The sequence below is a fragment of the Cricetulus griseus genome, chromosome 3 (genome assembly GCF_003668045.3).
Source record: "Cricetulus griseus strain 17A/GY chromosome 3, alternate assembly CriGri-PICRH-1.0, whole genome shotgun sequence".
NCBI lineage: Eukaryota > Metazoa > Chordata > Mammalia > Rodentia > Cricetidae > Cricetulus > Cricetulus griseus.
Genome location: NC_048596.1, coordinates 108,689,957 through 108,704,438, shown reverse-complemented (window position 1 = coordinate 108,704,438; position 14,482 = coordinate 108,689,957). Strand labels below are relative to the sequence as shown.

Here is a 14,482-nt window from a genome sequence, read left to right as displayed (position 1 = left end):
AATGTATTACTTACTAGGATCCCCAAAAGAACTGTGCTTTGAGAGTTTGTAAGTAGCATGGTTGAATATATTTCCCTACATGTCTCTAAAAGTAAAATTTCTTGTGTTCAGCATTTAAATTATGAGATTCAAAACTGCTTTGAACGGTAAATATTCTATCTAAAAATGATGAACATTTGAATCTAAACAAAATAAATGTATACTTTTGCTACTAATGCCCATCAACTAAACATAATGTTTGTTCCCAGCTTTCAGTGTCAAGTTTATCCACATGCATACGACCACTGTCTTAAGGGCAAATTATATATTTAAAGTGGTTCTCTGAGGCCTGATAAAGCATGATTTGTTAGCTCCCCTCTTTCATAAATGTAGACACTGGAGGCATGAAGTGAATGCTACCCAGGACTGTTTTCCTGGTCCATAGTGTTTAGTATAATAACCCCCCAACAGCCTTTTTATAAGCTAATGGACCTCCTGAGGAGAGCAGCGGATGTGAAGGAGCCAGTAGATGGAGAAACAATGTGCTGATTCTGGGAGTCACTAACATCTAGCTTGAAACCTGAGACTGCTCATGAGGTCTTCCTGCCAGGGATGAAGGCCCTGAGCTTTGGCAAATGACTTGACAAATTCTTAAGAGCTGCCTAGGAAAGAAGGCAGTTCAGGCTTGGCTCTGTGAGTATGCTGCTCTGTCTGACTGCTGCAGACAAAACAAGCGGTTGCTGCCCCAGAGATGGTTATGAATAAAGAGACTTTTCCTGTTGCCTTTGAACTGGGATGTGCTGAAGTTTGGGCATCTGATTTTATGTTGCTATGTTTGTTTAACATTTTGTTTGAGGCATAAAAACAAAACAGACAGACATATACATCTATATCTCTGATTTCATTCATAGCCTAATAGACCAATTATGTGCTGTTACTGTGGGTAAATTAATTTCTTTAGCAATTTTTAAAAAATGGGTTCTTATTGTCTTTTCATTAGTAAATAACATATTTTTGCCATAAGATAAAATTAAATGTATTATTAAATAAATAACTGAAGCCCATAAATATGGAACTGATTACATTTGAGTAATGGGTATAATTGACTTTGACCTATTTACATCGTCCAACAATATACTTTGTTGCAGTGATGGCTTTTATAATCTTATTAAACCATACATAGGACATGACCTAATCTTGAGTTGTTTCCACTGTAACTCACCCAAAAGTACATACACACACACACACACACACACATACACATATGCAGATGCAGACACACAAGCACACACATGTGCACATTCACATATATACTTCTTGAATTCCATGGGAAATGATAATGTGGGTATTCTTATGAGACACCAAATGCATATTGTGAGTCTGTTTTCCTTTGTGAGCCTCAGACTAGGTGAGAACTGATATAGAATTAGCATAAATTTAATATATGTAGCTAAATTGTGTTTTTCCTTCATTAGATTTGTTTCAAATATAGATGAGATTAGCTAATTTGTTTAAGGCTAGATGTGTGCCTTTTGAGTTATGGAGAGAAATGCAATTTGATTTATTTCCTAATGGCAATTTTAAGAATGAAGCCAAATTAATATATTTGTATTGTGTTCGAGTCATAATTTGAAGATGATGTATGAGAAATATTAGTGTTTTGAAAAAATACTTACACTGCTCCTAGTATATACCAGGCAGTGTAAAATTCCTTGAAATATAAACTCTCTCATTGGAAGAGCTATTCACTCACAATAGTAAAATGTACAAAAATGTACAAAAGAAGAAAATAGTTTTCTAACTAGAGATATGCAAATTAGTATTCAGCCTTCTTTGCATATATTTATTGTATCAGAAAGAAGTCTTGTGCTATCTTTCTCAGCCATTTAGAGTATATTAACTTGAATTGTTTAAAGGAGGCCTTGCTATATTGAAAATTCTTTGAGCCAAATGGTATCCAAATACATTTTTAAATGATTTCTTTCTTTCTTTTTTTTTTTTTTTTGATACAGCTTTTCTCTTTATGTAGCCCTGGCTGGCCTGGGACTTTTCATGTAGATCAGGCTGGCCTTGAATTCACAGAAATCCATCTGCCTCTGAATCCAGAGAACTGGGATTAAAGGCATGTGACACAATACTTGGCTAAAACTATTTATTTATTTATTTTTGTTTTTTTGAGGCAGAGTTTCTCTGTGTAGCTTTGGAGCCTATCCTGGCACTTGCTCTGGAGACCAGGCTGGCCTTGAACTCACAGAGATCTGCCTGCCTCTGCCTCCTGAGTGCTAGGATTAAAAGTGTGCGCCACCAATGCCCGGCCAAAAACAATTTATTTTAAAATTATAGTTTCTCATAATTCTGAGTGAGGACCACCATTAGATGCATGATATCACATATGTATCACACACACACACACACACACACACACACACACACACACACACACACACCAGATCAGGAATTTTCATAGTCACTAACTAAACAAACCTGGTCTTAGACATTTTATAGCCAGGGATCCTTACTGTTGCATTGTGAGCAAAAATCCTTACTGTCCAAATGAAATAGTTTTTCAGCCTGCAGCATGTTATGAATGTAATGGATCTGGTTGTTGGGGGAGGGGAGATGAACCAAAATCAAAGCTCTGATGTAGGAAAAAAATAAGCAAAACCAATTCATATTGACAAGCAGGGATCTTTTTTGAGACCATGGTCTTTCTCATTTTATATCTCAGACTGGTCTGGAACTCTCTGTGTAGCCAAAGATGGCATTAAACTTCCAGCAGTTCTCTTGCCTTAGCCTCTCCTGTGCCTGAGCCACCATGCCTGGTATATAACATAATTCAAGACCAGTAAGAGTTGAATAAGAGCTAGTGGGTTTTTTTTTTTTTTTCAATTAGTTTTCATCTGGTATTTGGTTCAACTCCCTTTTAGTTCTCTCTGTATTTGGCTTACACAAACTGCATGTCACTAACCTCATGATGCTATGCATGCTAACTATCAGACCCTGAACCTTTCTACAAAACAGTGCTCACAAATGAAAGCAAAGTGTGTTTTCAACTTGTGCCTAATGTCCAGTAGTTGTGAATAATTTTGAAATCAAAATGATGCTCTTTAGTTTCCACAGCGCCTTCACTGCCTGATAATCAGTTTTCCCACCCTGACAAACTCAAAAGGATGAGCAAGTCCGTTCCAGCATTTCTTCAAGATGAGGCAAGTTCATGTTTTGAACCTTTGGGAAAATGGAGCCCAATAGGTGGTTTCTGCTCTGCTGTTGGGTTGTCTGTACTCAACTGTGGCCTACAACAAGGAAGTCAGTGGGGCGGACCCTTGCCTTCCAAGTCAATGGAAGCAGTGTTGTTGATCCAGGAATTGGGCAAGACATGTCTCATCTCACTCAAACAGTAGTTATTTTGGCCAGGGGAGTCAGATTGCATAGATTTGGAAATGTGAAACTTCCGTTTCAAAGGAGGTACAAAATAAGAAATCTGGGGAGAAATATGTTACATAAGTTAATTATGCATCTGTAGCTAAAAGTTGGTTGGTAAAAGCTTGGCCTAGGATGTATGACTACTTCCAAAGCACTTGTTAAAATAATAAGGTAATAATGATACAAACTTTCAAGAGGCTCTACCAGGTTCCATGGACTTTACATTTATTATTTCATCTAATTCTCCAATGACCATAGGAGGCAGGTATCACCATTATCCCCAAATATTACAGGTGAAAAAATAAAGCCTGTGGAGTTAAAGTATTATATCACACAGCCAGATTGTGGACTGGAATCCAGATCTGACTCCCATACAGATAACCACTCTGCCACCCATGCAGGAGTGTGGCTATGATCTACAGTTCAAGTTCAGAGTATGTACCAGGCACTTAATGTTCCAGTTCTTTTCCCAACACCCAGTTCCTACTACAAAGTAGATCTAACACTTTGCCTGAGGTCTTTTGACTTAATAAGATCCCAGTTTCTTGCTCTCACAAGATTAGGAGCCTGTGGTCTGTGGTAAGATATTTCCAGTTCTGGCTATGAAGCTAAATGTTGTATTATTACCAGGAACAAATAAATTCTTTGGTTTCAGTGGGTCTGGTTTTTGAGTATCTACTCTATGAGGCTTTAACAGACTGAGTGAGCGAATGGAGAGAAAATGTATAACATGGTGCCTGGAACACAGTGAAAATGTGGTAAAGGTTAGCATCTGTGATTCTAAGTTTGGCTCTGGTTTCTGAAAGGGAAACGAAAGGTTTTATATTCAAGCCAATTCTCGTAGAAGTCAAGATATGAGCAAAATTTTGAGTGAGATGTAAATAACACCCTACTTCCATCCCATATATCCTTCTGTCCATTAGGAACTTTGGGCAAACTACACCTGCAAATATTTGGTCCTTGTAGCTGCTGAAGAGCCCCACACTACAGTTTGGGAAAAACTAACTCATTTTGGGTTGGGGACATAATCATTACCTGGAAGCCAGCCAGCCTTAACTCCACATGATTTCTGTGGTTTTAGACCTTTGGAAATCTTCTCTGGTCTTGAGTGGTCATAGGAATGGAACATATAATTTGAGAGGGGAATTATACCAGTTTTTTTTTTAACCTGCTGTCTCAGTCTTTAACAGGACAGTTGGTTTTGCATATCAGCGATGCTGGAATTAAACTGTATCACTTTACCTTTCAAAGCACGTAGGGTTGAACTGGATATTAAAGGATTCAGAGATGAAATCAGCCCTTGCTCCTTTGTCAGCTGTCCCTTTGAAACTTAGTCGCATTTGTTGAGTGCTAGCTATGTGAAAAATGCTGTTTCAGGTCAACATCTTCCAGCCCATCCTCCTAATAATTTAGTAATGATCTGATATGCTAGGTAGAATATATAATGTGTTGTAAGAGAGGGGAATGGATTGTTTAGTGTGGGAGAAGGGAATGTAACATCAGAAATATTTAAAAGGTATGGATTTTTTTAAATCCTGAGATAAGATTGTTTTCTTTTTCATGTAAGTCATTAATTTTTCTTTAACTCCTTCATTAATCTGCATTATAATTGGTATCCGTGATATTGACGTATAATTGTAATTGCATGGTCCTGGAATATGCTGGCATGAACTAACTACTCTTCCATAACCCGGGATCCACTGTACTACTCCGTATGTCCTGTAATTCCCAAGTAAAAGTCTTATGAATAATAAACTCTATAGGAAAACATCCAAGAAACACTAAGTATAAATACAAATGAATTTAACATTGTTATCTTTCTTCCTTGTCCCAGGTAGATAGACATTCCTTGGAACATATTTAAAATAAGTATCCTATTGCTTTTTTAACTTTTAAAGAAATATGTTGAAATCTAGTGACTGGACATTTAGCATGCTTTTCTAAAACAATAAAATGTTAAGTACAATAACACTATAGGGTCACATAAGGGGTATCTTACATTAAAAAATATAAACTTCAGTTGAAATGGGTCAGACTAGTTTTTATTGTTCCTAGTTTAAGAGTATCTTAAGTAAAAAAAAAATATTTTTAATAAAGCTAAAGCTAAAATAGTAACAATGGAAAGAATTAAACATGATACATTGTGCTTTGATAAGATTTCACAGATTTTATATATATATATATATATATATATATATATATATATATATATATATTCCCTAGGAGATGTGGGTATATTAAGAGAAAGCTCATGGTAGTACTGTCTTCCATAGCTCCTAAAGGTCACTGTGTCAGAAAAGATCACTACATCATTCTCTTAGCTAAACACTGTCCCACTTAGGTGAGGGCCACAATAGACCACCACTCCATCCTGAATCCCCAGCAATTAGCCCTAGCATCCATTGCCTTTGGGAAATGTCCTCTATTGGTGTGTAACAAGATATCATCCTTGCTTGAACATAAATTCTAACATTGACTCCTTCCAAACTTTAAATATGCTGACCTTGACTTGTTCCAAATTTAAACCCTGTTTATGTGATGTGATGTTTTGTAGAGTGATGACAGAGAAACAGATACAGCATCAGAGAGCAGTTACCAGCTCAGGAGATACAAGAAGAGCCCGAGCTCATTAACCAATCTTAGCAGTTCCTCTGGCATGACGTCCTTGTCCTCTGTATGTAAATGAAGGCTCTATGTTCCTCTCTTTGCTGCTCTAAACCTTGCTCTTGTGCCCCTGCTCACTGTAAAGTCGCCTCCTGCCTTAGCTCTAAAACTTAAAGCTGTTTTCTATAATTTGTAATTGGCTTCTGGCTAGCTATATCTTCCTTTTCTCATAGAATACAAGGCTTCATGTACATTATAAATTTAGAAGAAAGCTTTTTTATATGCCTGAAGATTCTAAATTGGCAACAAGATAAACCTTTCAATTTTTCTGTGCAACAAATGGGGTAACTTTAAAGATTCTGCTTGTCTCAGACTTGGCTTTATACACCACTTACAGGCAGAGTTGTGCCTGTCCTTTAGATAATCCTATTGAAACTTAGATCGAGTCACGTGAGGATTGGGGTGGTCATTCTTTGCCTTCTGGCAGGATCTAGAACACGGTTTTAAATGGAAATCTACTGAAACACAGTTGCTCATATTTGATGAAAGTGAATGTGATTTTATGGAACTTTCCCCATAACTTGAGATAGCTCTGTGTGTAGGTAGCATATGCATGGGAATATACATCTGAAATGGCATTACCATATATTTATTTAATTTTTTCTACTATCCATACACATTCATATAGCTTAGCAGGTATACTAGACTGTGCTGAAATTCTTACTAGCCTTGTATTTATGAAGTCCTTCAAAATCTATTTAAGTTGATTCTCCCCCCTCACCCCCCGATAATCAATGTATGCCTTTGGGAAGGCTTTAAATATCCTTCATCAATCATCCATAGTCTACCCTTCCTGAAGTCCAAAAGTTCATGGCTCAGCAAGCAGTTTCCTAGATTCAGAGGATGAGAAACATTGTAAAATTCCTTTTTAGTGCCATGGAATTTTAAAGGGTGTGTCACTGTGAGCTGTGTGCCTGGAGTCTCTCACATTCTTTTCCATTAGCACTTTAAACACTATGCATGGCTAACAATGAATGCCACCTGGCATAAAACCACCCTGTTTTGAAATGAACTAGCATCTAAATAACTTTACATTGCACTATTGTCTGCCACTTAGGAATAAGTTAAAGTAAGTCTTAGTCATATATACCATGTCAAATTGCCTGTGTTGGTGTTACCTCATGCCATATTAAATTAACTGCTTTCATGTGCAAGCTAGAAAAGTAAGGCCAAGTCGGGACTATATCTAAGATTCTTGCACTGGGCTATCAAGAGCACAGACAAACACTTCCTGTTTCTGATGCATCCAGGTGAGTGGGAGTGTGATGAGCGTTTACAGCGGTGACTTTGGCAACCTAGAAGTGAAAGGAAGTGTTCAGTTTGCAATTGACTACATGGAGTCCCTGAAAGAGCTGCATGTTTTTGTGGCCCAGTGTAAAGACTTAGCAGCAGCAGATGTTAAAAAACAGCGCTCAGACCCGTAAGTATAGACCTGGGAGGGCTCACCCATTTTCTCTTAATTCTCCGTTAATCTGGTGGGAATCGTGAAGTCAACTCAATCAAAGGGCAGCCTGTGTGGGATTGTTTAAAGCGGCATTTGGAAAGTTGGGTTGGGAGGATGGTACTGCGCTGACTTTATAAGTCCATATGACAAACATTAAAATATAAAAAATACAGAGAAGCATCAAGTGTTTGGGTTTGGATGTCTTGGGGGGCATCTTGTCCTGTTTATTCATTTTCCAGATGAAGAGACAAGGATTAGAGACAAGTAGTCCATAAACATGGATTCAGACAGCAGCAAAATCCAGATTAAAACCAGTACCTGCTCCTTCTAACAGATTTTCCAAACTTTTCTAAAATTAGAGGCAAAAGGAACAGACTTCATAGAGTTCATTGTTGTGAAAATACTCAAGACTTACTATTAAGGGAGCTTCCATATTTAAATTATGTCCTACAAAGCCAGGTATGACCATCTGGAATCCCAGCACTCAGAAGGCTGAGGCTGGAGGATGGTGAATTGGAAGCAAGCTTCTGCTATATAGGGAAATCCCTGTCTCAAAGCAAATGAACAATAAATGAAGTTAAATCTTACATAAGAGCGTTATGAAGAATTTCTAATTCACCTTTTAAACCATGTGTATGGTTGCACTCTAGTTTATTTGAGTGGTAGCTATTACATGTTCCACTTAGCCTTTGAAGAAGTCTAATTTGTGACCATTTTTCTGGGTCAATCTGAGTTCTTTTTCACTTAATTTTTACTTCATTTTTTTTAAAGAGCTATTTACCATTTTATTAAAAAAAAATAGAGTGGATAATCTCAATCATTCCAGATACAACTCACTGAAGGTTAGAATATGTTTTATACACATCAACTTGTGAAGCTTTCCTTTTTCCATTTTTTGAAGTTTATTTTATTTTATCTTTTTGGTTTTTCAAGACAGAGTTTCTCTTTGGAGCCTGTCCTGGCACTGGCTCTGGAGACCAGGCTGGCCTCGAACTCACAGAGATCCGCCTGCCTCTGCCTCCTGAGTGCTGGGATTAAAGGTGTGCGCCACCAACGCCTGGCTTAAAATTTATTTTTACTTTCACTTTGTTTCTGAGCACTTTGCTTGCATGTATATATATGAACCAAATGAGTGCCTAGTGCCTTCAGAGGCCAGAAGAGGACATCTAACCCACTAAATCTAAAGTTAAAAATGGTTGTGAACTACTGCGATCTGGGAACTGGGAACCAACCCAGCTCTGTGAGAATGAGCGCATGTGCTCTTAACCACTATTTCTTCAGACTTACTTTTTAAAAGTAATTTTTATTTATTCTTTGACAATTTCATATAGTATGTTTTTATTTTATTCTGCCCTCTCCATCTCCTTCTCTTGTTTTGTTTTTTGTTTGTTTTTTTTTTTTTTTCACTCACCCTGGAAAGGTTCCCAACAAGTCCCTTCTACTTTCATGTATTTCTAAAAGCAAAAACAAACAAAACCCACAAGTTTAATTAGGGTTACTCAAATGTTTATGTGAATGTGGGGTTATTTACTGGATCATGGATAATTTATCAGTGGCTATACTCCTAAGGAAAATAACTTCTCCCCCATCAGTCATCAATTGCCAGTAGCTCCTAGCTAGGGGTAGGACCCCTTTCCCATACATTCTGCAATGGTCATGGTCTCCATCTTGTGCAGGTACCCACGGATTCTGTGAGTTCACAAGTGTAATCCCATATCATACCCAGAAAAGTATTTCACAGCACTCTTCTTCGTCCTCCAGCTCATATTCTTTCTACCCCTTTTCCCCACAATGTTCCCTGAGCTCAGGGGTAAAGATATTGATATAGATGACCCATTTAGGACTGAGCACTCAAAAGTCACTTGTTCTCAGCATTTTGACCAGTTACAAGTTTCTGCACCAAGCAAAAAGAAGCTTCTCTGACCAAGCCTGAGGGCAGCACTAGTCTATCGTTATAACCATGAACATTTAGAAGGCAATTTAATAACATGTTCATTTAGCAAAATAACAATAGCAGCTTCCTCAGTGACTGCCCTCAAGGGCTTTTGACCAAGTTTACAGTACCCAGGCATGAATTATGTCCTGTGGGAGCAGATCTCAATTCCTATCAGAAAGTAGTTGGTTGTCCCTATAACATCTTTGTCACTATTGCATCAGTGGGCATATGTTACCTGGTAGATCAGTATTGTAGCATGCAGGGCACACTACTGGTAAGACAGATGATTATTTTTCTTCCCTGGTGGCTATGTAGCACTTTCCAACACTGTGAAAGCTAGCCAGCAAAGTAAATTTCCAGGTTAGTTTCAGCTTGATTATTCTATGCCCTGCCACCAAAAAAGTGTGTGGTGTATTTAGGCAGTTAGTTCATAGCATATGGTTCTAGTGACCAATCAAAAACAATGGCAGTAGCCTGTAATTTTCAGAGGGGCAGCTCTGGGACCTCTATGACCAACAACTGATACAATTCATGTCTGGCAGTAGAATTTTCACTTAATAACTTGTGGCTTCTGGTGGGAGTTATTCTTAACCCACGAAGGGTACCTTCATTCAAACTTCCTTTAAAGGTTTTTTTTTCCTACAAATACAAATTATAATCATTATTTGGTAGAATCTTTGTACGTCATATTATATGTACAAATAAAACATTTGTATGAAAAAAGTTCTTTTTTCTTCTTAATAATTTTACAAAGTAGCAGATATCCATAAGGTTTTCCATATCCATAAGACTTTCTATAAATCTCTAGTTTTGGTTAACCCTCTCCCCACCCTGTCCTCTCATTTTTTCATTCTTTTTTTCACATGCCTGTGTGTGTGTGTGTGTGTGTGTGTGTGTGTGTGCGCGCGCTCGTGTTGTAGATGTATGTGTGGATGCGGATGTGGGCACACTAATTCCATGGGCATATATGTGGTGGTCAGAAGGTAAACATAATTAATTTCAGGAACCAGTTCTCTCCTTGAACTTGGTCTTGAGGCAGGGTTTCTCTTGTTGTTTTTGCTGCTTTACCGTATATTCCAGGGATAGTGGTCCTTGAGCTCCAAAGGGGATTCTCCTGTCTCTCCCTTCTAAATCATTGTAGATTACAGATGCACACTACCCTATCCAGCTTTTATGGGAGCCAAATTCAGGTCATCAGATTTATGTAGCAGGTCCTCTCCCAGCATCCCCACCCTGGCCAACTGAACAATTTCCCTGGAACTTCTTTTTTTCCCACTTACTGAAACAAACAAACAAAAAGCCCAGCACAGCTTCATTGGCATCCTTCATTGATTTTATATCAAATATGGACTAAGCAGATGTGTTTTAAAAGTAATTTGTTCATAAGACAATAACAAAACTGTTAAAAAAAACAAACAAAGCAAATAGCATATAAATCCCATAAGCACCAAAGCCTTTTCTCAATAGGAAAGAAAGCAAAAGAATTAAGCACTATAATGGAAGTCTGTTGCTGCCTTCCCCTCATATACCACATAAACATAAGGAAAGCTGATGGAAAATAATAAGTTAAAGACCAGGTGTGGTGGTTCACACCTATAATCCAAGCACTTAAGAGGTGGATACAAGAGAACCATGAGTTTGAGTCCTGCTTGAGTTACATTAAGATGTCCTGACTTAAAAAAAAATAAGGCAATTTCCTTTTCAAAATCCTAAAGCAATATTAAATGATCTATCTATTCTTCTAAAACCTCTTAACCCATCCAAACTTTTAAAAATATAAAGGTGTGGACAACAACATGTCTTTCTTACTGCTTTTATCAGCATCAGGAGATAATTTGTGCTGCCAGTTTTCCATATGCTTTAAAAGGGAGGTGTGGAAATACCATGTTTATCTTCTTTGACTTTCATGTCTATCCACTTTTCTTTTTTAGATATGTAAAGACCTATCTGTTGCCAGACAAAGGCAAAATGGGCAAAAAGAAAACATTCGTGGTGAAGAAGACCTTGAATCCTGTGTACAACGAGATATTGCGGGTATTTCTACATCACAGATAAAGCTTAGGTGGTGCCCTGGGTAGTGAACTAGTCATGTCTGCTTGGACGGTATCTGTACTGAAAAATATCAGCACTCCAGCTTCAACTTTCATAAATCTTTGTTCCAGTCATAGTGTGTTCCTTTCTGTAATTCAGAGGAAGTTCATCTTCCCATACTCCCATATTTTCTGTTCCTTCAGGCTGGAATAGGCTTCCTCCCAGTCCTTCCTTAGCTGTATTTTAAGCTAGTATTAAATATTCTTCCTTAGCAACTGAAATTCCTCTGATGCCCACTGACTCCATAGCCTTGATTATGATAGGCTATGCCAATACTCAGTACCATGATACTCAATATTAAGTTCCAGGAAGGCAAGGGCTAGCCCTGTGATGTGTCTAGACTGTGTATCTTTGGGCAAATACACCACTGCACCTCGGATCTGAGATATGAAGCAGATGGTGATTTTGTATTTGTAAAAGGGAAATAATGATACTCATCTACCCTCCTTGGGAATCACAGGCTAGACATTAAATGAGTTAATGCCCCACATTAGACATTTAACACATACTGATTTGCAGCACAGGCTTTGGGATAGGGAACACCACAAAAATGCTTATTGGAAAGATGGATGGATGAACTGATGAGTTTAAATTTGCCTAGCTCACATACCTCCATTCTTTCTCTTCCTACATGCGATGTCATGTGTTATCTTTCATATCTATCATATCTGCCAAATCATTTAAAGTTGAAAATAAGAGATGAGTTCATTCTCTGTTTTTTTGAAAACTATGATATTTGGTAATCTTCCAGGAAGAGAAGAAGAAGCAGTTAAGTGACACTGCCAGTCATCCATGCTGAATTAGCCACCTCTGGATTCAGGCAACAAGTTTGTAATTATATTTGACTGTGACATGTCCCAGGACCCCTAGCTATTTCTGGGTCAGCTGCTTCAACCCTATACTCAGAAAAAAGCCAGCTAACTTAAATAGTAAATTCAGGGAATGGTAGGTCTGATATAACCAGAATGGACCTTCAAGTAATACGTCACAAAGCCAAGTGGAGATTATTTTTAGATTGGAAGTACTATTATTCTTTCCATGATTATATATAATCAGGGGTTGACTTAATTTGAGATGAAAAACTGCTAGGTTACTTAAATCCTTTCTACTTACCCATGTTGGAAGAACCAAATTAACTTTTTTAAGAATTTTTTTTTTGTCTGATAATGGGGGACATGTGTTTGTAGGGTAGATGGTATAATGGTGCTGTACTTTGTACTTAATATTTCTGTGAACCTGAAACTGTTTTAAATAATGAAGTCTAGCGGGGCATGGTGCTGCACTCCTATAATCTAAGTACTTGGAGAGGAGGAAAAGGAATGCAAAGTTATGCTCAGCTACATAGGAAGCTCTGGCCAACCTTGGCTAAATGGGACTATCTCAAAATAACAAAAGGAAAAACATTGAGTTCTTGTCCTTGGGTAGAAAAACAGAAGTAGATTTGATTTGAGTTGTATTTTTAGAATGAATCTGACTGATGATGTATCTAGTGTAAAAGCATCCAACAAAGGTTGAATAATTAACTTTTGTTTTTAGAAAGCTATTTCCAGCTCTGATATTTGAGTCACAGTTTGCCTTTTCCAGCAGAGGGGAAAGCATTTGCTTTTGTGAAAGATGGAGATTTAGCTCTTTGAAATCAGACACGTAGAGTAAGATGCCTTTGCAAGCTTTTGAGACCTGAAACCAAACAGATGAGAAATTTGGATCCTCACAGATGGCTTTTCATCTCTGGGTCATAACTTTGGCATTAGGTAATGCTAGTCATCATTTTAATTTTCTTTTCTCCACTGCAGTATAAAATTGAAAGGCAATTTTTAAAGACACAGAAGTTGAATCTGTCTGTTTGGCATCGGGATACATTTAAGCGCAACAGCTTCCTGGGGGAGGTGGAACTTGACTTGGAAACATGGGATTGGGACAGCAAACAGAGCAAACAGCTGAAGTGGTACCCTCTGAAGAGGAAGGTGGGTTCACATTTCCTCCTTTGTGGGGTGGGTTGGGGTGGGATCTGGTCTACAGGGAAGAGCCTGGCCCCATTTACCTCACAGTGCTTGGACCATTTGAATCCAGGATTGAATTTTCTTTGTACATTTGGTAAAGAAAGAGTTTGTTTGTTTGTTTGTTTGTTTGTTTGTTTTTTAATTATATGGAGAACTTAAATCATTCAATGCAAATACTTGACTTCAGTCTTCAAGGTCATTTAAATGTTCCAGTCCTTTGAAATCTGAGATAGACTTTTAACCTAGCATATGATTAGATTGTCCCTTGAGAAGAAGGTGTCTTTTTTGTTTAGAGACAGGGTCTTATTATATAGCTCATGCTTGCCTGGAACTTGCTCTTGAGCCTAAGGTAACCTCAAACTCATTATCCTCCCAGCTTAGACTCCAGTTGCCACCATTATGGGCATGCTCCACAATACTCAACTTCCAATATTCCTTCTAACTGAATTATTTATTTGTACTTAATATAATTATGATATTTGTGTTATTTTATTTCTATAATTGCTTCTATGAGGATTAATCAATTATCACATAATTCCTTTCCCTCCATTAATACAGAAGCCATAGTTTCTTTTTTCATTAACAATATTTATCATTGAATTAAAAAATGCCTACTCTAGGGTCAGAGATACAGCTCAGTGGTACAGTACTATTATACACAAGGCCCTGGGTTTGATCCCCCAGCACAGGAAGGGATTATATATATATTAGTATATATATATATATATATTAGCGCTTAATATAGATTAGGACTTCTGCCATACCTAAAGCAATAAGAAAAATCAGAAGTACTTTACTGCATTTACTCATGCCACCATCTTTTCTGATATCTTTAGTCACATTTTAATGGTCTCTGTATTTAAATTTCCACATGATAACTCTTTAGTACAGACACATTCATTTAGGTTTGACCATGTTTACTTCCTGTTTCTCCTTACCCTTTGT

General features: G+C 37.6%; 1 protein-coding gene across 4 annotated transcripts in view; it reads left to right on the top strand.

Annotated features, from left to right (window-relative positions):
- The window catches only part of Sytl2 (synaptotagmin like 2), a 61,056-nt gene that overhangs the window by 36,854 nt on the left and 9,720 nt on the right, over nucleotides 1–14,482 (top strand). For 3 of the 4 annotated variants that reach the window (XM_035442401.1, XM_035442400.1, XM_027407631.2), the window contains 5 exons: nucleotides 3,091–3,185; nucleotides 5,957–6,076; nucleotides 7,317–7,486; nucleotides 11,378–11,480; nucleotides 13,331–13,501. In XM_035442401.1, coding sequence (XP_035298292.1) covers nucleotides 3,091–3,185; nucleotides 5,957–6,076; nucleotides 7,317–7,486; nucleotides 11,378–11,480; nucleotides 13,331–13,501 — 659 coding nt within the window. The remainder of the gene's footprint in view (nucleotides 1–3,090; nucleotides 3,186–5,956; nucleotides 6,077–7,316; nucleotides 7,487–11,377; nucleotides 11,481–13,330; nucleotides 13,502–14,482) is intronic. The other variant, XM_035442402.1, reaches the window with a different exon arrangement.